We start from the raw sequence: 26,253 nt of genomic DNA on the forward strand, positions 1-26,253 counted from the left end.
AATTAAAAATTAGTTATATTAAATAAAATACTTAATCTTTTCAGTACAGATGAAGCTGCCACTGAGAATATATTAAAAGCTGAGCTGACTATGGCTGCTCTCTGTGGACGACTGGGCCTTGTAACTTCAAGAGATGCCTTCATAACTGCGATATGCAAAGGTTCCCTGCCTCCCCATTACGCTCTCACTGTATTGAATGCCACCACTGCGGCCACTCTTTCCAGCAAATGTAAGGCTCGAGCTTACTTCAGTTCTCTTCATCTGGTAGGGGACATGGTGTAGAGAAGAGATTGTAGAAGTTCTGAGTTAAGCCTCTGCTTTTCCACTCGCTGACTCTGACCTCTGTGAGAAGTTAATGCCCCTGATCCTCAGTTTCTTCTATCTCTTTAAAACAGTGGGGATGGGAGGAAAATAATACCAATTTTACTCAATAATTGTGAGGATAAAAGAAGATAAATCAAGAAGTCCTTTGTCAACTATAACGTACTGTTGAAATGGTGGTTAATATTTTTAATGGAGCTGGTAGAACAGTGATGTTTGCAACGACTTAGATCAAGTTGACGTTCACATATTTCCCCTCATTGAATACTCTGAAAACATTCACATTTGTTATGTGTAACATTAAGATATTTCAATGTGTTATTCAGTTTTCAGACTGAAAATATGAATATAGGTCTTTGAGTTTAACTGGAAAAGTTTACTGGGAATACATATTTAAAATGCTGAGTGTCCTGGGGCTGGCCCTGTGGCTGAGTGGTTAAAGGTCCATGTGCTCTGCATTGGTGGCCCAGGTTTGTGGGTTTGGATCCTGGGTGTGGACCTAGTCTACTCATCAGCCGTGCTGTGGAGGCATCCCACATACAAAATAGAGGAGGATTGGCACAGATGTTAGCTCAGAGCAAATCTTCCTCAAGCAAAAGAAAAAAGAGGAAGATTGGCAATGGCTGTTAGCTCAGAGTGAATCTTCCTCACAAAAAAAAAAATACTGAGTGTCCTAATTCTGTTTTGCTTATGAAGAAATATACTGAAGCTTTATTATTTTTAAAAGGTAGATAGAAAATTAATATTAATATTTATTTATTGTCTTGGTTTTTGCACCTCATGAGATTTTTTTTTTTTTTTTAAAGATTTTATTTTTTCCTTTTTCTCCCCAAAGCCCCCCGGTACATAGTTGTGTATTCTTCGTTGTGGGTTCCTCTAGTTGTGGCATGTGGGACGCTGCCTCAGCGTGGTCTGATGAGCAGTGCCATGTCCGCGCCCAGGATTCGAACCGACGAAACACTGGGCCGCCTGCAGCGGAGCGCGTGAACTTAACCACTCGGCCACGGGGCCAGCCCCAACACCTCATGAGATTTTTAAATGTTTGCATATAGGTAATAGATAACTAAATAAGTGTCATAGTTGAGCTTCATTTAATCAGATTATTGTTTAAAATATAACATTACTTTGAATGCAAGATGAAAAGTATATTTTAATTATTTGGATTGTCTTTTGTATCCTAGCATATTCCATTCAGGGCCAAAGTGTTATGATGATAAGCCCATCAAGTGAATCTCACCAGCAAGTTGTGGCAGTTGGTCAGCCGCTAGCAGTCCAGCCTCAAGGGACAGTAATGGTAAAGTACTTGTTCTTTTCTGGGTTACCAATTAAGTGTTAAGGAAACGTTTGTACCTTTTTTAGTGTGTTTGCCAAAATTTATCATTACATTTATTTACTTTCTTTTTCCTGGATGATACCTCTAGAAGAAACTATATATGCATTTCACATTATCATAACCGACTAAGATAACACAACTTTTAAGCAAATGAATTTGTTCTGTACAAAACCATCCAAACCTATTTTCTTAATATTTTTGGCTCTTATTTAAAAAAGTATTTGAATACAGTGATGTTGCTTTACAAGCTTTTAATTTTCAAGAATGCGTAACAGTTCTTGCAAATATATTCTTTTTTAATATAGCTAACTTCAAAAAATATCCAGTGTATGAGGACTTTACTTAACTTGGCACACTGCCATGGAGCTGTTCTTGGAACATCATGGCAACTTGTCTTGGCAACTCTACAGGTATGCTGTAGTCTCTGGGTCAGAGGTCAGTGTTGTTTTTATATCTAAGTGCTAACAATTAAACTAAGCGATGCCTATTGGTCTTGGGGCAGACCTAAGGAATAGACAGTAAGTATGGAAGAGGAGAAGTTGGGAAGGAAAAAAGACATGGCTTATATTGTATGAAGTGATGGAATGTTTCTCCTCATGGCCTAAGTTCTGCCTATGCTTGGTATAATAAGGATTTTATATGAATGTTAATTAATGATTTAAATTTAGTTATTAGAAACCTATTACTGATTTTGGTTTTAGTTGTCAGAAGTTAGTACTGATTTCTAATTTTAGTTATTAGAATTTTTATCGTTTTATAAGTTTCTTTGTTTTGATTTTTTTTAAACAGCATCTTGTGTGGATTCTGGGATTAAAGCCTAGTAGTGGTGGTGCCTTGAAACCTGGGAGAGCTGTAGAAGGACCCAGTACAGTGAGTTCTAGTAATTCTTAGTGAATTCGTGCTTCCCAAAGTGTTCATATGTTACATTTAATTTTATTCGTCCCTTAGGTTCTAACAACAGCAGTGATGACAGATTTACCAGTGATTTCCAATATACTTTCAAGACTGTTTGAAAGCTCACAGTAAGAGTCAGTTTTTTAAATTGATGGAAACATTATTATTGGCTGTATATTTTAGATCAGAATGTCTTATTCCTTCATTTTTATTTTAGGTATCTTGATGACGTATCATTGCATCATTTAATAAATGCGCTTTGCTCCTTATCCCTAGAAGCAATGGATATGGCCTATGGAAATAATAAGGTGTGATATCCTCCCTCTCTGTTGTAAATATCATGCATCATTTGGTTAAAGAAGGTGTACGCTCATTATGGTCTTAGTGTTTTGCCAGTGGGACTAATACTCAGCTTGTAGGCTAACCCTACTCTGTTGAGTTTTTACCATTTATGCTTGTTATTTGTTGAAGGGGGAGTGAAGAGGACATGATTTGGCTTGTGATACGTACCAATATATATTATGATTTTAAATTGTGTCCATTTCTCTTATACCGAATATTTTAAAAAAATATTGTTATAAAGAAAAATGCAATACCACATTTACAAATGAGTTCCATAAAATGTCATGACAGTACTTAAAATTGCAATTTATGATTGGGGCGATACAAGATTTAAATCAAGGAATATATGTCTCAGTTTCTCTGGCCTTCACTGAGATAGAAAATAAGGAGCTAATCATTTCTGTATGAAGGTAATGGTTTTCCCTACCTTGAACATTAAATTTTTGCTTTGTTCATTGACTGATTGACTAGGACAGTTCTTTTGAATATTGAAATTCAAGAACATTTCTTTCTGTACTCAAAATATCATTTTCTGTTATACTTGGAAAACACAGGAATATTTGGGTTTATTTCGATTGTGGAAATTATTTTTAAAAAAATGTTTTCTATGTTTTAAAATGAATAAATATAGTTTGACCATTTGCAAATAAGCGAAGACATGCAGAACATAATTAAAAAGCAGAGAATGCTGCTTAGTAACTTGTTTAACATCTAACCGTAGGATCCAAAATTATGTTGTCTGCCTAGACCTTAATTATAATTCTGTCTACTGTGGCTTTCATCTTGACTCGTGTGACTTATTTAAAAATTAACCAAAAGGATCCTATTAGGGCAGAGTTTGTATAGTGTAGCATATCGCTACAGAATTACATGGACATGCAGGTGTTTTAAAATATATATTATAGTTTACTCTAAATCAAGACAAGGATAATAGAAAATAGAGTGCAGTAATCAGTTTCTTGATATCTTCAATAATCCTGCATTTTAAAGATTAATTCTTAACACAAAACTATAATATTTTTAATAGATTACCTAAATGAAATCTGAGCAAGTTTATATGGTAATGTCTTGAGAATTTATGTATTCACTCAACAAGCACAGGATTTTTACTATGTACATGACACTGCTATGAAATATAAGATTTCTGCTTTCAAAGAGCACGTAAACGCTTGGCTCATGGTTAAGTGGCAGTTAAGGTGGTATAAGAGTCTAAATAAATAGTATAGATATTAAGTGATATGAGACTTATTCTCTGAATCCTTAGTGCCTTGTTACATAAGATGATTTGAGTACATATTTCTACTAAAATCAATAAAGATTAATCAAGGTGAATTGGTGTGATTGGAGTTGGACATTGAAGGAATGGTAAGATTGTGATAGGAAAGGAAAGGACAGACTCATGGATAGCAAAAGAGAAAAATGTTACAAAAAGTCAAGATCAATGGGGATTAAGAAAAAAATAGGGGGACTGGCACTGTGGCATAGTGGTTAAATTCATGCAGTCCACTTCGGTGGCCTGGGGTCTGCCAGTTCAGGTTCCAGGCATAGATCTACATACCGCTCATCAAGCCACGCTGTGGTGGCATCGCACATACAAAAGAGAGGAAGACTTGTACAGATGTTCGCTCAGGGCCAATCTTCCTCACACACAAAAAAAAGAGAGAGAGAATAAGAGATTTGGTTATCATTGGTTTATTGTTAACTTTGAAGAATATAATTTCAAGAGAGTGATAGGAGCGGATGCACTACTTCAGGGAGGCTTGGAGGAAACAGATGTTGAGAAAATGGATACATTGGAATGGAGTTGACTTCCCTGAGAATGGGTTCACACCTTCCATTTTAGGATTTAATTTTGTAAAGTGAAGTGGTAAATATGGAATGGAAATGAAAGTTTATAAAAGTATTCAAGTATACATTTTATTAAATAATATCTTAAGATGGAAGCATAAAACAGTTTGTTATTCAGTTGTACTTTCTATAAAATTGTTATAAATATAGAGATGTTAAAATAAGTAGAAACTTTTATATTTTTCTACATTAAAAAAAGTTTATCAATGTCAGCTGTTCTGAGTGAGTTAAATATTCTAGGGATTAAAGATGTGTACATCAGTGTTCTTTAGGTGTGGCTTTAAAGTGACCAGTCATCTCGTTTTTGGCTTTTAGTGTACAAATTTGTGCTGTGTGTTGAGGAAGTAGCTGACGGTAAAGCTTGAAAATGCTTTCTTGTTGGAAGTGATGATGATGATACTTGTGTGGCCATATTACCAAGTTCAGTATAACAATGACAAAAATAATAAAACAGCTGTTGTTCGTTGTTTACCATATGCCAGGCACTAATTTGTATTATTTTATTTAATTATTTAAAACAACTCTGTAAGGTTCAGTAATAGCATCCCCTTTTTACAGATAAAATATGAAAATAACTTAAGTAACCTGCCTAGGATCACCTACTAATTATTTGGTAGACCTTGGATTTGAACCCATGTGTCTCATTCCAGCCAGCCCTGGCGGTCTAGTGGTTAAGGTGTGGCGCTCTGGCAGCTGTGACCCGGGTTCAGTTCCCAGTCAGGGAACCACACCACCTGTCTGTCCATCGGTTGTCATACTGTGGTGGTTGGGTGTCGCTGTGACCCTGAAAGCTGTACCATCGGGATTTCAAACACCGGCAGGGTCACCCATGGTGGACAGGTTTCAGCAGAGCTTCCAGGCTGGGACAGACTAGCAAGAGGGACCTGGCCACCTACTTCAGAAAAAATTGGCCATGTATATACCCTATGAGTAGCAATGGAGCATTGTCTGATAGAGCACCAGAAGGTGAAAAGGTGGCGCAAAAACACTGGGTAAGGTTCCACTCTGCTGTCCACAGAGTCACTAGGAGTCAGAATCCACTCGATGACACTAACAACAAATGTCTCATTCCAGAGCTCCACTCTTAACCACTTCACTTGTGGATCTAACTTTTGTTGCATCAAAGTTGGCTATGGAGGTTTTACGAAATACAGATGTCAGGGCCACATTCTAGGCTTCCTGAATAAGAATCTTTGGGTATGAGGCCTGGACATGTATACATTCTTTTAAATGCTACATGATTCCTCTGTACATCCTTGTTAGAATAAGAAGAAGGAGGAAGAAGGCGAGGAAGTAATACTAGGCAACGTTTATGGGGACTTAGGTGCCAGGCACTTTCTAACATGAGGTCATTTTTGTACATTATTATCTCCATTTTACAAATTTAAAAAAATTTGAGTAACTTACTCAAGGTTACATAGCTGTTACGCGGTAGAGTTGAGATGAGATCCCAGGCACTTAAAACTTCACAGGCATCAGTCTTAACCACTCTATCGTATTGTCTCTAGAATGATTAATTTTTCTACCCTAAGATTTTTAGGGTGCCTACACAAGTGCTCAATAATATAACTGTATATGAGGTACACTGACTCACTTTCTGTTGTAGAAATGCCAGCAACTGAGGAGAGGGGTTTGTCTTCTCTCTCTGCAACTTTTCAGTTAGTGTCTAAACTGACAGCCCTGCTCTCGGCCATACTCTTGGCTTCATACTTCTTTTTCCTGGTCTCTATCTCCTTTCTGTTTTTTTCACACTTCTTGACATTCACGCATAAAACCTGGACATTTGAAAACTTCACTAATAAGAATGTATATTAGTCAGCTCAGGCTACCACAACCAAATACCATAGACTGGGTGGCTTAAACTACAGAAATTAGGGGCCGGCCCCACCGCCGAGCGGTTAAGTTCGCGTGCTCCACTTCAGCGGCCCAGGGTTTCGCCAGTTCGGATCCTGGGTGTGGACATGGCACCGCTCATCAAGCCATGTTGAGGCGGCATCCCGCATGCCACAGCTGAAAGGACCCACAACTAAAAATACACAACTATGTCCCGGGGGTCTTTGGCAAGAAAAAGGAAAAATAAAATCTTTAAAAAAAAAAAAACTATAGAAATTAATTTTCTAACAGTTCTGGAAACTGAAAGTCCAAGATCAGGCTGCCAGCATGGTTGATTCTGGTGAGGACTCTGTTCCTGGCTTAAAAGATGGCTGGCTTTTTTCCATGTCCTCACATGGCAAGGGGAGAGGGAGACAGAGGGAGAGAGAGACAGACAAAATGAATGAATGAGTGAGTGAGTGAGTGAGTGCTGGCAAGTTCTCTGGTGTCTCCTCTTATAAGGACACTAATCCTACCATATCAGGGCACCACAGTTATGACTTCATTAAACATTAGTTACCCCATTCTAGGCCAGATCTCTAGATACCATCACATTGGGAGTTAGGGATTCAATGTACGAATTTTGGGGTAACACGCTTCAGTCCATACCAGAATTCTTCCTTCTGGTCCGAAGACTAGCCATTCTGTTTCTGTTATAGTTTTTGAAGTTTTACTCTTTTCCTGCTAAAACGTTCTCTTCCTAACCAAATTTTCCAGTTAGGAGCTATTCTGGATACTTGAGGGTGGGCAGAAAAGCTTGTCTCATGGTAACTAAAGTTTTTTATATTTGTTGCTGACTTTATACTAACTAATCACATACAAATTATAGTCATGCTCTTCAGAGTATTCTCAGTCTTATTTACATTGAAGTATCAAATTCTCCTTATAGTGTCAAAATGCAGTATGTTTTCTCTCTAGGAACCATCTCTTTTTGCTGTTGCCAAATTGTTAGAAACTGGTCTAGTTAACATGCACCGAATAGAAATTCTATGGAGACCTCTAACTGGCCATCTACTTGAGGTAACCTCTTTTTCTTAATTATTGTATTTACATTTTTGTTAAGAATAAAGACATACACAGTGAACTAATGACTCAGGATAACTATATGAAAAATCAGCATTAACTTTTTTTTTTCATTGTGCTTATATCTGTATATTCTATCAGGGACTAAAGTTTTACAGTAATCGCTTTGGTGAAGAAGAATAGGTTGCTTTTTATGGCTGAAAATGGGTAAAGTCTCCTTCAGCCTTTAGCTTGGGACCCCTTTCTTTTATTTCACAGTCTCCTGAGCACCTCAGTTTCAGCTGCTTCTGAAACTTAAAGGCAGGTGGGGCTGAGAGTTAGTCAACACTGCTCCTTGACGCCTTTCCTGTGGTTGAGGTAGCTCTTCTGCAAAGAGAAAAACCTCTTTGCTAGCATTAATTAGAGACAGTGCCAGGGAATTGTATCTGGATTTGAATTCTCTTGTATTCAAGTTGGAATGATTCTTTTTTTTTTTTTTTTGAGGAAGATTAGCCCTGAGCTAACTACTGCCAATCCTCCTCTTTTTGCTGAGGAAGCCTGGCCCTGAGCTAACATCTGTGCCCATCTTCCTCTACTTTATATGTGGGACACCTATCCCAGCATGGCGTGCCAAGCGGTGCCATGTCCACACCCAGGATCCGAACCGGCAAACCCGGGGCTGCTGAGAGGCGGAACATGTGCACTTAACTGCTGCACCACTGGGCTGGCCCATGGAATGATTCTTAATAATTAGCTGCTGCTTAATAACAGCTGCTTCCGTCAGTATACGTGTTTTTGTGCAGTTTAGGTTACCATGATCATTTTGTATTATTTTAGTAGCATGAGAAAGGTATTATTCTTAATAAGGAAAAAAAGTGCTTGTGTTTTTCTTATTTTTCCATTTTATTGGAATTACTTTTATGATTTAATTAAAGGATGTATGCAGATTTCTTTATTATGGACATTCTCATCAAATGACAAAAAAATAAGTTTTAAAAATTTTAGCACAGTATTTGGTTATGAGGGTGGACCTAATTAGGAACTGTGATATCAGCTTGCTGCTTTTGTTGACTCTGGTGACATCATTTACTTTTATGAAGTGCTTTCTTGTCTGTGACTTATTTAGTTTCATCTTTTATCTTCTGTCTCTCTATTGCTTCCTCTTGCCATTTATTCAGAAGGTAAGCTTACTTACATTTTGGATATAATATTTTTCTTCAATGCTTGTTGATGAACATTTGATAAAATTTTCAAAATGTGAAAGAACAGAAACTGTAGTGTTTTAATTTTTATTTTCTGAAATTAATGTATGATACATAGCTTAAGTATACAAATCAGATATTTAATTTTTGTTCATCGTATGTGTGTACCTGCAGGTCTGCCAGCATCCAAACTCTCGAATGAGAGAATGGGGAGCAGAAGCTTTAACTTCACTTATTAAAGCAGGATTAACATTTAACCATGATCCTCCACTTTCACAAAACCAGGTAAAAAAACTCGTTTTCTCAAAAGAGAAAAGAGAATAGAATAAAAAAAAAGAATGGAATAGAATGATGAACAGAAAAGATCTATGTTCTTTATAGAGCTTAAATTTTTTGTGATTTCATATTTTTTTCCAATTACAATTTAAGTTTTTTAAAAGAAAACTCTTGTCTATATCCTCAGTGTTCCAGCTTAATACCTGGCACAGTGTGTAAGCTTAATAAATGTTTGTTCAATCACTGAACCAAATAAATGAATCCTTAGAGAGAAGAAAGTTGAAAATGAAGCAAGTGCTTTCAGATGCTGAAAGGAATAGAACAAAGTGCTTTTTTACTCTCCAACATGTTGATCTCATGGTTTTATATCATCTTTGTTAACGTCTATCATACTTATTCACTTTTTTGGAGTATTGAGAATTTTAAATTTAAATACACGTTATATATATTAAATATATGTGAAAGGTAATTTTAGAAATTGGGAGTTGTTTCCCTCTCTGCAAATATAGCTAGATATATATGCATGTATTTCCTTTAGTGAGATTCATTTCTATATGGGTCTGTAATATCTTTTAACATAAAGTCACTCTCCGTTTATCTTGAAATCTAACATGTTAAAGATTAATTTTTATTTTCTCTTATTTTAAAAAAGACAGAGGACAAAAGAAATCTATTCTGATTACTGTTAGAGAAATCATATTTAGTGTTTATTTTAATAGAAAAGTTTCTGTGTACCATTACAGTCTGAGTAGGGATGAATTTAAACTTAAAACGCAGCAGCAAAGCCTTCCTGTCTTTTGGGGCCTCTTTTCCTAATTAGTTTCTCGCCCCTTTCAGAGGCTGCAGTTGCTTTTGTTGAACCCGTTAAAGGAGATGTCCAGCATTAATCATCCAGATATCCGACTCAAGCAATTAGAATGTGTGCTGCAGATTCTGCAGAGTCAGGGAGACAGTCTTGGGCCTGGATGGCCATTGGCGCTTGGAGTCATGGGAGCAATCAGAAATGATCAAGGGTAAGTGTTTCAAATGAACATCCAAAAGGTGATAAAACATAAAAAGAGAATTCATCCTCAAATCTTGCGGTAGTGGTGATTTTTTGTGCATGCCCTTCCTGCTTAAGTCTAAGGTCTAGAATAGTTTTTCTTAACCCTACTTCCGAGTGGTCATAGTGAATTATTAGGGCTCACCCTTGTTTTGGAAGGATGGAAAAATTGCTGTTTATTTGACATTTATACAAGAATACAAGGTTCTTAGAATAAAATAAATGCACCAGTCTAACGAATTTTGTAACACATCTAAAGATTGGGTTTTGTTTTGTTAAATATTTGGTATGGTGTGAATTAACATCTAGGACTTGACTTCTCTGCATATATTAAGAAGTTCAAGAAATTGCTTTTAAGAGACTTTTGTCATTCGTTCATTTATTAAACATTTATTCTGTGCCTAGTGTCTTCCAAATACTATGCTTACTAGTTATTCTGATTACGCAGATAAATAGCTCCTGCTCTAAAAGTAGAATCCTATGGAAAAGGAACAAGCCCTATAGTAGGGTCCTAGTAAGAGAGTAGTTTGTTCTGCTGCAAAAGAATAGGACTCCGGTGAGAGTGGAGTGGGTCTGGAGTGGATCAGAGCCAAAATTATGAAGGCCCTTATGTGCTTTTACAAACTAGTTGAATTTATCCTCAATATATTTGGGAGGCATTTTAGGATTTTGAGCAGAGGAATGATGTAATCTGATATGCATTTGATATGTATCACTGTGGCAGCAGCATGGGCAGATGGGAAATGAGAGAGTCTGCAGTACTTTCTAGAAATAGAGAGGAGGAGATGATTTGAGCTACTTAACAGATTGACTCTTGGGGCAAAGGGAGAAACAGCAAATAGAATCAGGAATGACTCCCAGATTTCTGACTTAGGCAGCTTAGTGGATGGGGGTATTATGAACGAAATAAGGAATACAGATGGAAGTGTAAATTTGGGGGAAATGTATGGACTTTTAAAATTTAAGGTAAGACATTGCAATAGATTTAGCAGACATTTGGTTATACTGTAATTCTGTAGCAGGACTCATACTGTCTTCTTTTGATGACTAGGAATTTTACATGATTGAGATTCTTGTGACTATTATGGAAAATTAATTTTTCTTAAATATTTGCAGTAATAAATTTACTTAAATACTACAAAATATTGAGATGATTAAAATAGAGGGAGATCAGCTATGGCTTAAATCAAGTTGAGGTTTCTTCTCCCAACCTACAATGCAATGTATAAAATAGGGCATTGTTATAAGGATGAAATTAATTAATATCTGTAAAACACTTAAAAGTATGTGGCATAGTAAACACTCAATAAGGGTTAGCTATTATAATTCATTTTCATTATTATTTTTCACCACCAGAATTTCTCTCCAAAGGCAAATACTTCTTATTCTCTTCATCTGAAATTCAGTTCTTTTCTTTTACAGACTAGATGTAGAATTTTAAATAAGATATAAATATGAAAGAATGAGAAACTCATTTTCATTCACTGAGTAAATTGTGTGTATTCACATGTGCTAGGCACAATCCTAGTTATTGGGGTACAGTGGTGAGAAAGTAGCTGTGGCCAATTTCCCTTTCTCGTTCAATGTCTAAGTTTTGTTAGGTTACTTGGTGGAAAATATAAATAATATGGCATTAATAAATATTTTCTTTTCCTCTTTTAAAAGTTACTGTTTTTTATTTCTTATGCTTGAGAGGTTCTTTCTTTATTTTTATTTGCTAATTTTTTAAGTGAGCATATCTTTTTTTACATTTACGTAAATGTTGAAGTATTGGATCTATGTTAGGAAAGATTTTCTTGTTCTAATTTTAAAGTAAAATTTTGCTTGGTTCAAATTATTGTAAGGTATGTATTTTTACTTACACGTCTTTTAAATGCGTTAAGTATGAATTTCTTTTCTTTTTGTTTTTTCAGAGAATCCTTGATACGAACTGCATTCCAGTGTCTTCAGTTGGTTGTGACAGATTTTCTACCAACAATGCCTTGCACTTGCCTGCAGATAGTTGTAGATGTTGCCGGCAGCTTTGGACTTCATAACCAAGAACTTAATATTAGTTTAACTTCCATAGGTTTATTAGTAAGTGTCATTGCCTCCTTTCTTATGAGAATATTTAGGAGTCACTGTTATGCAGCTGAGCATGAATGCCAAGCAAATATGCTTTTGGCTCTTTAGGAGTTGTTTAAACGTCTTTTAAGTATTAAACTTACATCTTGCATGAAGGGTTAAATGACATCATTTAAAAAATAATTCATTAATAGCAGATTATTTGGAATAATTTTGATATATTGAGCTGAAATTTGGCTTTTACAAGGTTTGTTATGAGAGGATTTAGTAAAAAGGTAATAGTACACAGAAGTAGTCAGTTGACTCTAGTTTGAAGTTTAATTGGTTTTCAATATTATTTTAGTAGCAACATTTTCATGTAAATAAAGCTTCAGTAAAAGGCTTTACCATTTCACAGTCCTGTAGTTTGTCAATACTGCTAATAGGAGTTATTATTAGCTATTAGTAGATGGCATATGATAGTAGAAGACCCTAGACTGTGGAAACAGGTATACATGTATTTTAATTCTGTCTGCCTCTTGTTAATTGTTAAATTATTGACCTCAAGCTCATTTTACTCATCTTGAATATAGAAGTAATAAAATTTAAGTTAGAGTATTGCTAATATTACATGAAGTGAACGTATGGAGAGCTGTACCCAATATAAATTTATTTAAAGGCAATTATTTAGACTATTTTAAATGTATATTAGAAGTTTTTAAAGTCAGACTTAAATTTCCCTCACAAGCTAGATAACTTAATATTTTACATAAAAATTTGATCATGGGAAAAACGTAAGCATATTGTGAATAGAATTGCTCCCAAAGAGTCGTTGGTTAATTCACTGTTGATTGAATTACTGCTGGATATCATCCCCTTTATTTTATGTCTATGTTCACAGGTATTGGATTCTCTACATTTTTACCATTGACATAATACTCCTTAATTCACATATATTACTGTGGTTGAGAGTGAAGTCAGAAGATATGTTTGGAGATAGTAATTGCTCTCGTATAAATGACAAAATATTAAGTGATATTAAGGAATTGTTAATAATTTTGTTGGGGTGATAATAGTATCATGGTTATGTTTTTTAAAGCCTTTATCTAGTAGCGGTTATAAAATAGGCAGAAAGTAAATATGACAAAATGTCAACAATTGTTATATCTAGGTTCTGTGTATCTCATGATGGATTCTCCGTTTTTCTGTATGTTCTTGAAATTTTTCATAATAAAAATTTTTTGAAATATTAATTTTAGCACAAGATTGTTCCCCCCAGTTCTCCTGAAATCAGATAGAGACACTTAACAGAGGAAGAGATGTTTTCATAGCCATTCTACTAGGGATTTTTGAAGTACTTTTTAAAAAAAGTTTTATTCTGAAAGGTAAAACAACCATGTGTTGCATATTTATTTACGTGTTTGAAATAAAATCTGTTAATACGGTGATATTTTTCTACTTTGCTTTTTAGTGGAATATTTCAGATTATTTTTTTCAAAGAGGAGAAATTATTGAAAAAGAATTAAATAAGGAAGAGGCAGCACAGCAAAAGCAGGCGGAAGAGAAAGGAGTGGTTTTAAATCGGCCCTTCCACCCTGCACCACCGTTCGATTGCTTGTGGCTCTGTCTTTATGCAAAACTGGGTGAACTGTGTGTGGACCCCCGTCCTGCCGTGAGGAAGAGTGCGGGGCAGACTCTGTTTTCAACAATTGGTGCACATGGAACGTTATTACAGCATTCAACGTGGCACACTGTTATTTGGAAGGTACTGTGAAATAGCCTGGGGTATCGGCTTTTAATTGAGACACGCTTATATACTTTTTAAATTAAAATCGTTCCTGTTAGTTTTTAAAGAATTTCCTTGCATTTCTGCATTTGACAAAACAGAAAATGTTAGCTTTGTCGTATTTTAAATTGCTCCTCACACAGAACAAATTAAATATTAAAAGCCTCATTTTTTAATCTGTCTCTGATTTCTGCCTTAGCCTTTCTCTTTTTTCCCCTGTTTTCCCAAGTTGTAAAACCAGGAGTTGCTCAACCACTACATGTAATTCAAATAATATACTCAAATGAGAATTTTATAAATAAAAGAATATCAACAATAATGAAATTTACTTGCAGACTCTGACCAAACAGAAGTAACCTCCAATTGTAAATTTTACATGTTTCTTCATTAAATACACAATTTCATTTTTCAATTTTTCTTTCTTGTCATCTTTTTTAAACTTTCTTACAAAATCAGCAGCTTATTATTGAGGGTCCCCTCTTTGCTAAAAGGCTCTCTTTTTTTGTTCCATCTTTTCCATTTGAAAAAAATTCTATTTATAATTCTTTCACTGTTTTTGTGAATTTTTGAAATCAGTAAGTTTGACAATAGACAGCATAGTGAACTTTAATTGTATTTAACAATGTTTTCAATTTAATAAAAAAGACCCCAAAATGTCTTTTTAAAAAATTGATAATATATGTTCCTTAATAAAAATAATTAGAAGGCTTGGTGCCCTGTGTCTTCTGTTTCAACTCCATCCCCTAACTGTTCCTCATCAGAAACATGCTTGAGTGTCCCTTCCTGTTTCAGAAAACAAACTGATATTTTTCTCTGCTTCCTGTTTTCCTTTCAAACAGCTTCATTGTTAAGCTTGCTGCCTAATTCTTGTGATTTTTTTCTTTCTCACCTGCCCTGCATTTTCTTATCCCTTGTAAGTTGATTTCCAGATTATTTTACTTCAGAGTCTCTTAACCATTGGTTTGTAACAGAATCACCTAGAATACTTGTTAAAGCACAGATTGCTGAGCCACCACCGCTGTACCCCCGGAGTTTCTGATACCCCCCTTGGGGCCTGAGAATTTGCATGTTTATGAAGCTCCTGGGTGATGCTGATGCTGCTGGCTCTATTTTGAGAACCACAGAAATTGTTCATAGGCTACAGGTAGTCTTTTGATTGCCAAGTCTTTTGCACTATGCTCAATCCTTATTCTACTATTTTTTTTTGTAGCATTTAATACTGTTGATTATTTTCTTCTTGAAATTTCTTTTCCCTTGGCTTCTGTTTCACAGCATGCACCTGCTTTTCTATTCAATTTTTATTTTATTTTCTTTGCTTCTATTCCTTCCTCTGAATGTACCCTTTAATTGTAAACATTCCTCAAGTCCCAACCGCTTTCTGCTTGATTTTTTTCAAGCACCCTCATCTAGTGCTGAAGCTTCAGTTGTAACCTCTATCCAGATGTCTCCCATAATAATATTTTTTCCTGGACCCCTCTCTCTGTCTTCACTCCCTTCTGTACATTACCCCATAGATGCTCCATTGACACCTCAACTCAACAAGTCTTAGATGATATTCTATTCAATTTATTTTAATTATTCATATTCCATGACCTTAAGGATAAACTTAAGCATATAAAGATACCTCTATTGGTCAATTTCCTCTGATGTATGGGATTGATCAGACTGTTAGGTATAATTTTTTTTATAACAATTCCTTATTTCTTAGGCTATTACTTAAGCTGTGTTATCAATAATTTTTATATGCTTTTTTATAAATATTCAGGTTCTCTTTCATCTACTGGATCGAGTTCGAGAGTCTTCCACCACTGCAGACAAAGAAAAGATTGAGTCTGGAGGTGGCAATATTCTCATTCATCATTCAAGGGACACAGCAGAGAAGCAATGGGCTGAGACATGGGTTTTAACATTGGCTGGAGTAGCAAGAATCTTCAATACTAGAAGATATTTACTCCAACCTTTAGGTATATATATGTGTTTTTTTTTTGATTATACAAGTAATTCATGTTAAAGGAAATTTGGAAAATACAGAAGAGTCTTTTAAAATTCATATACAATGCTATTTCCTAAGAATAATCCATCTTAACTGCCAGTCTGTATTTATGTGTGGTGTGTGCAGAAGTATACATGTTTTTATTTGTTTCATTGAAAAAATATGTAATGTGTACCTACTGTGAACTAGTCTCTAGGGGATACAATGATGAGCAAAAAACACACTGTCCTTGCTACCATGAGCGTGAGGGAGAAACTATAATTACATATATAAATGCAAAATTGCTACAATGATAAATGCTACAAAGAAGTGGTGCATTGTGAGCTTATAAGAGATATTTGACCGGGTCAGTGGGGTCCAGATTGGCTTCCCTGAGAAAGTGATATTCTACCTGAGATCTGAAGGGTAAGTCATAGTTCATCAGGCAAGGGTAAGGTGAAATGGGAAGAGCCTTATAGGCAAAGAGAATGAGTGAAAGAGATGGGAGAAGATTGAGGAGAAGGGGAAAGTGAGGACCCTTGCATGTTTGAAGGTCTGGAATGAAGAAAACAAAGAAGAGTGTGCTTCCAGATGAGGCTGTAGAGGTAGAGAGGCTAGGCCACGCAGAACTTTGTAGGTCACGTTCAAAAGTTAGGACTTCATCCTAAGAGCAATAGAAACCACCAAAAGGGTTTAATCCCTGATGTGACATGATCAGATAAGCAGTTCAGAAAGATCACTTTGGGTAGGATGTGTGGAATGGCATGGCAGCAAGGAAGGGTGGCAGGATACTAGATGAGTTAGGAAGTTGTTGGTGCAGACCTGTGCTTCTCAACCAGGGCCAATTTTGCCTCCCCACAGGACATTAGGTAATGTCCAGAGACATTTTGGGTTGTCACAACTAGGGAGGGACATGTGCTAGAAGCAAAGAATGCTGCTACACATCTTACAACGCATACGATAACCCCCACAACAAAGAATTACCCAACCCGAAAGTCAACGGTACTGAGACTAAGAAACCCTGGTGTAGGTTATAATACCTTCAGTTCTGGTGGTGGTGATAGGGGAGGTAGAGAAAAGTGAACAGAAATACTTTCGTACGTAACTATGAGCATGCTGTACATGTTATTTTTGAAATGTATTTTATATTTAGCTTTTCTTTTTCTCTTTATGTTAAAGTGTAAGCATCTTTACTCTTTCCATAGGCATTTTTTTTCTGCTTTTTCTCCCCAAATGCCCCCAGTACATAGTTGTATATTTTAGTTGTGGGTCCTTCTAGTTGTGGCGTGTGGGAAGCCACCTCAGCATGGCCTAATGAGCAGTGCCATGTCCCCGCCCATGTTCGGAACCTATGAAACCCTGGGCTGCAGAAGTGGAGCGTGTGAACTTAACCACGGGGCTGGCCCCTCCACAGACATTTTTGTATGAGTCCTTCGTGTGTACTTTAGAGTTCTCTGTATATTTATATATGTATATTTTTAAATCTTAGTTTTTTATTTTCATGTAAAATTTACATAGAATGAAATGCACCAATCTTAACTGTATGTTTGCTGAGTTTTGATAAAATAAGCATTTTTAAATACCTCCATGATAGTAACTTTATTTTAAAAATTAAGAACTAATAGACATACGTTTAGATTTTTGTAAGTGAAACATAAGGCAGTTCATGTAATTTTGGTAACTTTATAATTTGAACACTAGGAAATGATTTTTATTATTATTTTAGAATAAGGTTCTTACTTTAACATAACCATGTACAATAGATAATTATACCTAGTCTTTTAGAAAGAGGACTTCTTCTAGACATAGACCATGCTAATGGCGGAATTGCAGGGGCTTTTTCCAATGATGTGGAATATTCTGAATCTCAGGTTAGGTCACCATTCTGCTTGGCAAATGTAATGTTTCACTGACCTTTGAACTGGGATGGCAACAAGCAGAAGTATTTGTTTTGCTGTTTTGATAGTTTTTAAATGTAATTTGTCAAAACTCTTTGAATAGTTTACAGAAAAATCTGTGTTTTTTGTTGTATGTAAATTATACCTAAATTTTTAATGAAGAACAGTGTAGATTGGAAGAGGCATGAACTGGGCAGGTGTTCTACAGTTGGTCCCATATAGACAGAGAAGAGCTTGCTGTTTCATACCACACCTGCTTCCAGCTTTCCTGTTAACTGAATGCTTCCTCAGGCCCGGGAGTTTATACCTTTAACAAAAACTAATCATTTGTGGCCTTTGTGGAGAGAAAGTCTTTAAAGCTCAAACATTTACATATTTCATAGGCTACTTATGTTATCCTGATTTGGAAAATACCAATTCCTCTGATTTTTGCACTGTTTCAATCCCAGTATATGGGGAATAATCCATGCTGTTAACAAAGACTTTGGGACGGATTGCTTTAGGAACAAGATGATATTTGCTGGGCTTTGTAGAGACAAACTACACCTGGCTACGGAGAGCTTCATTATGAACATAGTTAGCTGGTCACAGGAGTAGAACAAGAGATTGAATTGATCAGTGGAATCATCAGCTACCATTCAGCTCATGCTCTGCTGACGGTGGATCAGCAGACTCAATTTAATGTGGCAGAAATAAATTTAGACTCATGTAAAGGGAAAGTCTATTCTTTGTGGTGCATTTTCTTCTGTAACTCACTAAAAGTGTTTAAGCAAATTCTGCAACTATAAAATTATTTAAATATGAAAACCAAAGTATAAACTTAAAATTTTATGGAGTATTACATATACTTTATTTTAAACATTTAGAACTATAAAAAACATCTGTCATACTGTTATAACATTTCCAATATGCTTAAGAATGAGAATATCTTACTTCATCATTAAATAAAGGTAGGTGGAGGTGCTGGCCCGGTAGTGCAGCGGTTAAGTGCACACGTTCCGCTTCTCCGCGGCCCGGGGTTCGCCAGTTTGGATCCCGGGTGCAGACATGGCACCACTTGGCAAGCCATGCTGTGGTAGGTGTTCTACGTATAAAATAGAGGAAGATGGGCGTGGATGTTAGCTCAGGGCCAGTCTTCCTCAGCAAAAGGAGGAGGATTGGCAGTAGTTAGCTCAGGGCTAATCTTCCTTAAAAAAAATAAATAAATAAAGGTAGATGGATAGACTAAAGATGTTACTGAAAAGTTTGTTTTCACCCTCATTAGTTTTTATTCTGTTCTTCTTAGGCAGAAGTACTAGGAAGTTGTATAAACATGTGTACCTGTATTTACAGAGTTTTGTTTTAAGACCGAAACATTGTTTGACATACTCATCATCCTATCCTCTTCTTGGTGCCCTTTGTTCCTATACTTGAAAAAAAAATTTTTACTGGATTTTTGGGTTTTAATGATTTTAATTCACATTGGTAGTGCCTAAACATATTTGTTCTAGTTCTGTAGGAATTTAAGCAGAAAAATAAAGCAAATAGACTTTAAACTATCTAATAGTAAGCGAAAATTTGATTACTTTTATGGTTATAGATTTTTTTTTCTTCTTCCTAATACAGGAGATTTTTCAAGAGCATGGGATGTTCTTCTTGACCACATACAGTCAGCAGCGCTCAGCAAAAACAATGAAGTATCTCTGGCTGCGCTGAAAAGCTTCCAGGAAATTCTACAGATTGTGTCCCCTGTCAGAGACTCAGATAAGCCTGAGACACCACCTGCGGTTAATGTACCTGTGCCTGTCCTTATAGGGTCCATATCAGGCCCTGGCCTGAGCAGGCCCTTCGTAAGAACAGACTCCATTGGAGAAAGACTTGGAAGATACAGTAGCTCTGAGCCACCCATAGTTACCGATGAGCTTGAAGATTTGAATCTCTGGTGGGCTGCATGGAATACCTGGTATAGAATCGGATCTGAAAGCACTAAGCCTCCTATTACTTTTGATAAGCTAACTTTCATTCCCAGTCAGCCTTTTCTTACAGCTTTAATTCAGATATTTCCGGCTCTCTACCAACACATAAAAACTGGTTTCAACATGGATGACTTACAAAAGTTGGGAGTCATATTGCACAGTGCTGTTTCAGTCCCAATAAGTTCAGATGCATCCCCTTTCATTCTACCATCTTATACTGAAGCAGTTTTGACAAGTTTACAGGAAGCTGTACTTACAGCTTTAGATGTTCTCCAAAAGGTAATCGAATTTTAGTGGCTGTCTACGCAGTAATGTGTACGGGTCTCTGGAATTTTTTTTATTTTGCTGTATATTTTTTGGGATAAATTCTGGATCATCAAGATTCTTGTGTATGCATACTTTGGGATAAATTCAGGATCGTAAAGATCCAGTTCTTTTAAAAACTTGGGTTTTTCTGATATATTTGAAAAGGTAATTCTGGTTTGTTTTGAGAATCTTTAAGAAACTGCCCACGTCCTCTTGTTTCTATTTGCCAGTATTTTTGCTTTGTTCATGCAACTCTTCATAAGAGGATATACTTTTGGGAATGACAACTTAGGTAAAGTACTTCTGTAATTAGAAATCAATATGCAATGGGATTGCATTTTGATTTTCTTTATCTGTACTTAAATTTAGCACTGGCATTGTTGGATGCCTATATTAAAAAAAAGAATAAATTCATAAAGTTTTTCTCATATAAATTTTAAAAAGACATATTTTTACCTATGTATTTTGTTACTACAAAAAAATTAAAACAAACATCTAAAAATTGTTGAGCAAATCCCAATTAGCAAGCGAGAGCAGATCATATCAAAGAATTCTTTTCTTTAAACTGTCAAGGTAATTGTTAGCACAATTTACAACAACCAAATTGCTAAACAAAAAATGCCAACTGAAGAGCCAGTGGTTCCAGCATGGTAGCAATGCCGTTCTAATAAAAGTGGACTGGAGCTAGATCCCGAGTACACGTGTTATCAGTAGCCACTTGTGTGCTGCAAATCATGTTTTCTTATTAACTGATTGCTTATATCCAACTGGAATGATGAAAACTTTCCTAGGAAAAATGACGGTTTCCACCACCCCTAATGGTCTGATCGCCTGTGGGCGAGGTCTAGCTGTGCAGTCGTGCTTGATCTCTTTAACCCTCGTTGCCTTGTGCAGGGAAGCAAATTGTGTAGAAACTTAAAATGTAAGAGAATCTGACATTTAAAAAAATTTATTGTAGGGGTATCACTTTTCCACAATTGAAATCAAAATAACTGTTTTTATTTTCAGTGAGGAAAAAAGGTAGCCTGTCAATAATTACTTTTTTCCCCTTGTTTGACCAGACATGTAAGTTCCTTTACAGACTGCCCTAGAGGGGAGTGGAAAAGTTATTCTATCGGAAAAGAAAGGCACAGGCCTTGTGGGGTGCCATTAATCTAGAACGCTCATTCAGCTGGTTAATTCAAGTTTTTATGTATGTAGAGGATAATAAACAAAGAAACAACAAAAACCAAAAATTCTTTTCAAGGGAAAAAAGTATGTAATTTTATTTTTAAAAAACTCTGCTTTAGCAATTAAGAAAGCAAATAGAATCATTCATCCCAATTACTAGGAATTTATTGTGAACTTTTAATGGCTTTGAAAGCAACATATACCTTCAGTCTGGAACTCAGGAAGCTTTACTGTTGTTCATTTATACAAAATTGATATCATTTTGCATAACAGATTTTCACTGTAGCTATTGTTTATTACTTATGTGATTATCTAAATGATATTTTATAACACTTGAATATGATTCAAACATATGGTGTCTTTAATATTTCAGAGAATTAGCAGAGAAAGATTAACATATTTTATCATCAGGAAGAGCGTTTTTATATTTTCCCCCACAGGTGTCAGAGAGTTTTTTCACAAGCAAAATTTACTGTCTTTCAGACTTTATCTGTAAACTATAAGCTATCCTACAAAACACTTTCTTGATTGAAAGATATTTTCCTTCCTGAAGGGAAAACTCTGATTTTCCTTTGAATTTCTGAGATTTCCATGAAATTTCTGTTTTCACCATTATGTTGTTTATGTTGTTCAGGGCTCCAGGGTTACAGTCTTCTCTTGGTTTTCAAATCACTAGTTCCCAACCAAATTGACTTAGTTACTTATGTTAATTGATTTTGGGGTGCGGGGGCAAGATATTTTGGCATGCATGGGGGACCTGAGACTGATTATCTGCTTTCCCTGAGTTCTGAGATCAGGAGATTGCATCTGTCTTATTTATTGATAAACCTCCTAAAGTCAGATGGCCGGATCCTGTCTCTGCCTCCATCAGCAAGGGTGCTGGAGTGGTACTCCAGGAGACAGCATCACATTTTGTGTGAATGGTACCCTTGGAGTTGTGCCATGAAGCTCTGTCTTCTACTTGTTAGGGCAAGTTTCTGATTCTCTGTACTTTAGCTTTCTCATCTATAAAATGAAAATAATAAATCTGCAATTTTTTCCCATTAACTGGGGTACTATTTATAAGGCATTGTGCCCGGCACAGTTAACCATTCAGTAAATGTTAGCTGTTACTGTCTCCATCATCAAGTTCTCTGGCAAAGGCCTCGGTACATGGTAGGCACTACATGAATTATTGTTAAATGACTTAATCAGAGAAACCTTGAACCATGTCAGAGGTTAGATGTTCAGTTTCTTGTTTTCACATACACAGTTTTCAGGGACTAATAAGAAATACTGTCCAGATTGCGTATTGATTCTCCGCTTTTAGACTAAGATCTGTTACCAGGTTCATACTATAGGTTATTCTGATATGCACGCTTCAGAATACTGAGGAAAAGTCAGTAATAACTTTTTCTTAGATGGAGTTTGTTGTAAAAAAAAAAAAAGCAATTCCATATTATGCATTTTAAGATCCCAGAATTACTTTATAAGTCAACTATAAAACTATTAGTTTTTTTTTTATTATTATTAAGGACCACTGAAAATCAAAATGTGTAGTCAAAGTCATTATTCAGTGCTAAGGTATTTCCAGAGAAAGTATGATAATTAGTTTTCTAAGATATCCCCACAGACTTTTTCTTCTTTTTCAGTCATTGAAAATAGAAGAATCCACTTAAGATAATTATCTCGTTTGCACAGTAATTACTGCTTGTTTACTTCTAAGAGTTAAGACTCAGCAAGAGGTTGATAAAGAAGAAAGTAAAACTAATAGAAGTAGTCAGGAGAGAATTTTTTTAGGCTAAATGCTGTTCAAGTTCCCCATTTACTATTTCTGAGAAAAATAACCAAATACTGAAAGATGGTGTTAGGTATCTTTATTCTCCTTCTTTGCATTGTAATTAGAGGGTGATCTGACTTAGGTATGTGCAACACTTTGCTTATTTATCTACTTTATATCTCAAGATACTTAATATATACTTATATCTAAAACTTCACTTATAGCTAAATGGCTACATCTTCTCTGAGGGAAAACAAAGCTAATCTATTTATCTGGCAGGTTAGAGAAACCATGGATGGCATAAAAATATAAATTTTGCACATCTTTTTAAAGACATTCCTTAAGAATTTGAAATGCTTTGACTTGTGATTTAGTATTTTGAGGCTTCCTTGAGTGTAGAGTGATCATGCTTTTTGTTTTGTAAAGCACAAGTATATTTTTGACACTCCATAAATATTAAATATTTTCCCACAGAGAAAAAGAAACACTGGAACAGGAAAATATGAAGGGGTGAGAAGAGAAAACACCTTTGTGGCTGGAAAAAAATAAAAACATAAGATTTTAAGTTTTTAAGATTTTAAGTACTTTCAACATATTTGAAGTAATTACAATCTGCAATATCAGGATATGTATACACTTTATTTTGTTTTATCAAATTATTTATAGCAATAAGTTTAATTTCTATTAAAAATTGTAACTTTTTGTTTTCAATCAAGTCCATATACTCAGATACATTAGACATCAAATATACGTTACCCTGTTAAAAATTGATATATACATTTCTTTTAGAAACAAATTTTCATACATGACTTATTTTCCCAACTGTAATGTGCATGATTTTTTGTTCAAGTAAACCTGGCATGGCTCAGAAGTCAGCTGTCACTTCAATGAACTGATACCATTGCTTAAGTAGAACTCTGAATCATCTTGGTCAGTGAAGCAGTCTGAATGTCTGATGTCTGCATTACTGAACAAATGATCACATTGTGGGACCTCAGGACTGCCTGGGACCTCTCTTTCACTGCTTGCCCTTTTTCCAGTCTGTTAAGTGATAAATCACACTTTTTATTAAGAAACACTTTTTAACACATTTAGTGTACACTTTATTCAGTAATAGTTTAAAATAGCTTAAATGAGGCTGGCCTGGTGGCATAGTGGTTAAGTGTGCATGTTCTGCTTTGGCAGCCTAGGGTTTGTGGGTTCAGATCCCAGGCGTGGACCTGTATACCGCTCATCAAGCCATGCTGTGAAGGCGTCCCACACACAAAATAGAGGAAGATTGGCACAGAGGCTATCTCAGGGCCAATCTTCCTCACTAAAAAAAAAAAAAAAATAGCACTTAAATGCCCTTTAGGACTTATAAAAGATTGTGTAATACTTACATAAAATAGGACAGTCTTTAAGATTCCTTGGTTAAACAAATGCATACGTAGTAAATAATGGATTTCAGATTATGCATTTTACTGTTCATATTTTGCTTTTATAGGCCATCTGTATAGGACCAGAAAATATGCAGATAATGTATCCAGCTATATTTGACCAGCTACTGGCATTTGTAGAATTTTCCTGCAAACCTCCACAATATGGACAGCTGGAAACAAAGCACATCGCAAACGCAAAATATAATCAGGTAATTTACTGTAAATTATATCTACTTAGTAAGATTTCATGGCTTATAAATAGTTCCACTTAAGATGGACTCTGATGATCTCAGAAATTTTTCATTCACAAATAAACTCTCATGTGTCTGTTAACATGAAACATGTTAACATGTTTAAGCTGAAAAGAAACACTATTTGGAAAACCTTTTCTGTATTCCTTTTTTTCTTGTTTATGACTTTCCTTTCTCAAGTGGTTCTCCAGAAAGTTTGACCTTTCTGTAATACGTCTTTCTTCAAAGTTCCCTTCTTGGCTGCCCCATCCCACTCCAAAACGGCCTCTGAATCCCTAAGCCTAATCTTATCCAAAATAGTTACCTACAGTGCAAAATGAAGAAATCTGTGTATGCTAAATAAGAAGTTGTCTACTACTGGTGTGAAATTTAGTTGGATTTTACATAAAAGATTTTTCTAGCCAGAGTTGGCGAATTGTAGCTTGATTCTGGCTTGGGGAAAAGTAAATTTCTGAATGCATGCACACGCTGATTTTGTTCACTCAACATAAAAATGATAATTTTACGTGGTCCGAAAAGTAGTTTTAATGTGTATTAACTTTTCTCATTCTATTTGTCTTGCAACACAATGGAATCACAATAGATCCAACTATTTGCACCGGTGAGTTAAATTTCCTAAAATTGTCCTAACCTACTGGCAACAAATAAAGTACATCTTTCCCAGTTCTTGATAGAATGCTCTCTGTGCTTTTTCCGATAGTTTTAATTTTTGCCTGGCTGAAAATTATTCTTTCATGAGTACATATCTCTATGAAAACTTTGCATGTAATATAATCTGATCTAAAACCAAGGACTGAACTTTAAGACAAAGAAGCTTTCTCTTTGAAAACAATATGATTTCATTTAATCTCATTTATTTTTAACTCCATGTGAAAATATTACTTTCTAGGCGGAATGGGTAGCCTTGAATTATGTACCGTTTGCTGAAAGGTCTTTAGAAGTAGTTGTGGATTTATACCAGAAGACAGCCTGTCACAAAGCAGTGGTGAATGAGAAAGTTCTCCAGAATATTATTAAGGTATCTTTCTTTTTGAATTTCTATATTTTTGTTTGATGATGATAGTGTTATTGAAATTACTCTTGATACTATCATATACAGTCATGCATTGCTTAATGACGGGGATAAATTCTGAGAAATGCATCGTTAGGTGATTTCATCATTGTGCGGACATCATAGAGTGCACTTACACAAACCTGGACGGTATAGCCTACGGCACACCTAGGCCATATGGTGCTAATCCTATGGGACCACCATCGTGTATGTGGTCTGTCATTGACCAAAACATTGTTAGTGGTGCGTGACTGTATCGGGATAAAATGGAAAATATAATTTATATTATTATTTATAGTGACTTTTCTCCAACATTCATGGATAGTATTTAGGAAGCTGTTTTTCTAAAGTATGCGAAGGTATTTTTAATAAAAAATATTTTAAAGTAAATACGTATTAGATTTTTTACAATTCTTAAATTTTGCCACATAAGACAATGAGGATCCTGTTTCTTAGGACAGTGCTTCTCATACTTTGAGGTTGATGAGCATTCAGGGAGAAATTCACAA

The 26,253-nt window shown here is 35.5% G+C and overlaps 1 protein-coding gene across 9 annotated transcripts in view; it reads left to right on the top strand.

The window, feature by feature from the left end:
* Positions 1-26,253, top strand: part of MON2 (MON2 homolog, regulator of endosome-to-Golgi trafficking) — a 103,716-nt gene that overhangs the window by 55,337 nt on the left and 22,126 nt on the right. For 3 of the 9 annotated variants that reach the window (XM_070271834.1, XM_070271830.1, XM_070271835.1), the window contains 17 exons: positions 45-229; positions 1,503-1,615; positions 1,960-2,064; positions 2,444-2,524; positions 2,603-2,676; positions 2,766-2,856; positions 7,529-7,630; positions 8,989-9,099; positions 9,928-10,103; positions 12,046-12,208; positions 13,647-13,940; positions 15,727-15,925; positions 19,437-20,065; positions 23,496-23,531; positions 24,508-24,651; positions 25,277-25,294; positions 25,583-25,711. In XM_070271834.1, coding sequence (XP_070127935.1) covers positions 45-229; positions 1,503-1,615; positions 1,960-2,064; positions 2,444-2,524; positions 2,603-2,676; positions 2,766-2,856; positions 7,529-7,630; positions 8,989-9,099; positions 9,928-10,103; positions 12,046-12,208; positions 13,647-13,940; positions 15,727-15,925; positions 19,437-20,065; positions 23,496-23,531; positions 24,508-24,651; positions 25,277-25,294; positions 25,583-25,711 — 2,650 coding nt within the window. The remainder of the gene's footprint in view (positions 1-44; positions 230-1,502; positions 1,616-1,959; positions 2,065-2,443; positions 2,525-2,602; positions 2,677-2,765; positions 2,857-7,528; positions 7,631-8,988; positions 9,100-9,927; positions 10,104-12,045; positions 12,209-13,646; positions 13,941-15,726; positions 15,926-19,436; positions 20,066-23,495; positions 23,532-24,507; positions 24,652-25,276; positions 25,295-25,582; positions 25,712-26,253) is intronic. The other 6 variants (XM_005611363.4, XM_070271837.1, XM_070271831.1 and 3 more) reach the window with 5 other exon arrangements.

This window comes from Equus caballus, chromosome 6 (genome assembly GCF_041296265.1).
Source record: "Equus caballus isolate H_3958 breed thoroughbred chromosome 6, TB-T2T, whole genome shotgun sequence".
Taxonomy (NCBI): Eukaryota; Metazoa; Chordata; class Mammalia; order Perissodactyla; family Equidae; genus Equus; species Equus caballus.